The sequence below is a fragment of the Postia placenta genome, assembly GCF_002117355.1.
Source record: "Postia placenta MAD-698-R-SB12 unplaced genomic scaffold POSPLAscaffold_201, whole genome shotgun sequence".
NCBI lineage: Eukaryota > Fungi > Basidiomycota > Agaricomycetes > Polyporales > Adustoporiaceae > Rhodonia > Rhodonia placenta.
Genome location: NW_020170032.1, coordinates 1 through 2947, shown reverse-complemented (window position 1 = coordinate 2947; position 2947 = coordinate 1). Strand labels below are relative to the sequence as shown.

The window sequence follows — 2947 nt, the reverse complement described above, 5'->3', positions numbered from 1 at the left end:
TCCAATTCCTCCTGCTCGTTGTTCGACAATGGGTATACCTTCGAATGGAAGGTCGAGTAGCCGGGCACGAGTTCGATCGCATGATCGTACGGCTTCCTTTCGGGTAACCGTTCTGATGCTTCCTTGGAGAAGACATTCAGGAACTCATGGTACCGTTTAGGCACCGACTCCTCGGCGGTCTTAACGACCTTCTTTTTGATTTCCTCCTCAGCAAACAGCTGGGAGTACGTATGTCCTGCTGCGACGAACAGCTGAGGAGCGCCGGGAAGCGTGACACCTTGCTCCCAGGCTTCGATCAGATCGGCCTCATCCCACTCTACCTCCACCGGATCTTCTTCGGGTTCGAAGTCCGGGAGTACCCGACTCCGGCAGGCACCTATCACCGACCGTTTGGACTTCGGCGAACGCCTGCGCGCCGTGGGCCTGACCCCCGTATCACGCACAGTTGCTGCTTGCTCCATTCGGCCAGTTCTCCTGGCACCGCACATTTCAGGGCATCGCGACAATTTGAGGGAGCCCTTCTCCCAATCTATTTCGGGGTTGTGCTCGCGTAGCCAATCCAACCCGACGATCACATCCTCTGGACCGATGTCCGTGACCGTAAACACCGTCTTCTCGACGTGTTCTCCTATGTGCATCTGCAGTACTGCTACTTCCGAGATGCTTCCATCTTTATTCAGGGTGCCGTCGATATTGTAGAGCGGAATCGGCTCTTTTAGCTTCCGCGTCTGCACCTTATTTTCTTCAATGAATCGCTTGTTGATGAACTTCGTGGTGGCTCCGCTGTCCACCATGGCGATTACGTCCTTGTGCCGTCTTTTCCCTTGAAGTCTTACTGGAATGTGAAAGTGCTGGGACCCCTGGTCCAACTCGTACACCATTGCAGAAGACAATACATCGTACTTGTTACATGATACTCGCGGCCCGACGCGTGCGGCACGAAGCGCGGACCGGATCAAAAACCCTCCTCCTTCATTGCCCGATAATGCTCGAGCTCTTCGCGCATCGACTTCACCTGTGCCATTAAGTCCGCCAGCTCCGATTGCTCGGATTTCGCTGAAGCGGCACTTATACTTGCCGAGGGTGTTGTCGTGACGGGGGCGCTTGTCGCAGCCTGGGTGGAACCCGAGGCAACCGTAGCCCGCGCGTCGGCGCGTTTTGTGTAAGGCTTGTCCTTACAATTGGGGCACTCAAATCGTCGGTACCCTTGCTTCCCACAGCCGAAGCATGTGCCGGGGAAGTTGCCTTTTCCGACGGCCGCATTGATGCTGGCCGAAGCTGCGTGCGTCGAGGGTGCACCACCACGTGCCCCACCGCGTCCTCGACCTCGGGCCGAGAAGAAGTTATTTAGCTCGGGCCTACGGGCCCGGCTGATATCGAGGATCTGCTCGACCTCGGTGGCGCGCTTCTCAGCTGCTTGCCACGTGGTGAAGGTTTCGAGCTCGATCTTGCGGTAGACGCGGGAGGGGATGCCGCTCAGGTACCTGTCGCGTAGCTCCAGGTCCCCATACCCGGAGCGGTCCGCCGGACCCTTGAACAGCGCGGAGAACTCCGCGGCGGTGCGTTTTTCGCGGACCGATTTGTCCGCGCAGAGCTTCGCCAGCTCTACTTGTGCTGCTGCTTCGTCGTCGAGATTTCCGAAGCGGGCCCTGAAGGCAGCGGCAAAGGCCGCTTCGTTTGCGAATGGGGTCGTGACCCCTTGCACTCCTATTTGCACCGATACGAGCTGGGCGAAATAGGGGGTGGCCCAGGCGCGGGCATCTCCATCGAGTAGGCTGAGTGCGACCTGTACCTTAAGCTCGATGGTGGTCAACGACGTGTTGACCAGCCAGTAGATGCGCAACTGCGATAGGAATCGGTTGCACTCGATGACGGTTTTGCCATCGTAGCGGAGCGGGAGGAGGAGCTTCAACGTCTCCTTGTCAGGGACGGCAGCGGGAGAGGACATTATCGGCGACGAGGGGGACGAAGGACTGCCCGCGGACGAAGGCGACTGTTGTGACTGTCCGCCGGGCGGACTTCTCGGGGAACGAGTGCTCGAGCGGCCTCGCGGCGGCGACGGCGGTGAAGCCGGTTGAGGAAGCCCGGAGGCGGGGTGACGTAGGACAGGGACTGAAGTCGAGGCGGTGACCGCTGACGACGAGCTGGCCCAAGAATGCGGCGGAGTGTCGCGGGGCTCGGTCTTGGGAGGCCTTTCCAGCCGCGGCCCCAGGGAGGGCTGGGGGATCGCTTGAGGGGTCGCTGTAGGCTGTGCGACTTCCTCAGTTCTTCGAGGGAGATGGGGATCTCCTCGCGCTTGACCTGTACTGGCGACAGGTTGGGGGATGCGGGTGCCTGGCGAGGCAGGTCGGGATGGGACGGGGGTGACGTGGCGAGATGTAGACCTCGAGGTGCCAGCGTATCGGAGTGCAGGGCCTCTAGGGTGTTGGACTCGTCGGATTGGTACGAAGTGCCCTTCGTCAACAGTGATGGACCGTGGAGTGCGATTAGGGCACGGTTGCCGATCACAGATGAAGAAAGGAGGTCTGTCTTCGCTGCTCTTTGGGTCGTCACGAGAGACGTCGACCTGATCCTGGGTGTCGAAGGCGTGCTCAAGTCGAGAGCAGTCGAAGAATTCGTCAGCCACGTTGATGGGGGGAGGAAGGGGAGGTGCGCGTGCTACGAAAGGCCGTGCTAGCTAGCTTACACCTACGGCGCCCGAGGTAACACTAGGGTTCGCAGTTCACGTGGGGCCCAGTACTGCTTTTGGCTAGTATGCAGCAGGAACCTAAGCCACGCGTCCGTGAGGACAAGTACCGCCCACTGAAGTGCAGGTACTGAAGAGTTCGTCCCCTGAGTGGTGGCGATGTATGTACGCTATCTACGTATCGTAGTGTATAGTAGGGGTGCGCACCACCCAACCTATAGGAGGGGAAAGATGAGTGTTTGTTGCTTTGGGAACGCCGGC

The 2947-nt window shown here is 59.3% G+C and overlaps 1 protein-coding gene across 1 annotated transcript; it reads right to left on the bottom strand.

Annotated features, from left to right (window-relative positions):
- Positions 1-955: 955 nt before the first annotated feature.
- Positions 956-2826, bottom strand: POSPLADRAFT_1162376 (hypothetical protein; the record flags this gene model as incomplete). Its single annotated transcript, XM_024487727.1, has 3 exons — positions 956-2658; positions 2687-2688; positions 2768-2826. Coding segments are annotated over 3 exons (1764 nt in total), but the record flags the coding sequence as incomplete, so codon positions are not given.
- Between the last annotated feature and the right edge of the window lie 121 nt (positions 2827-2947).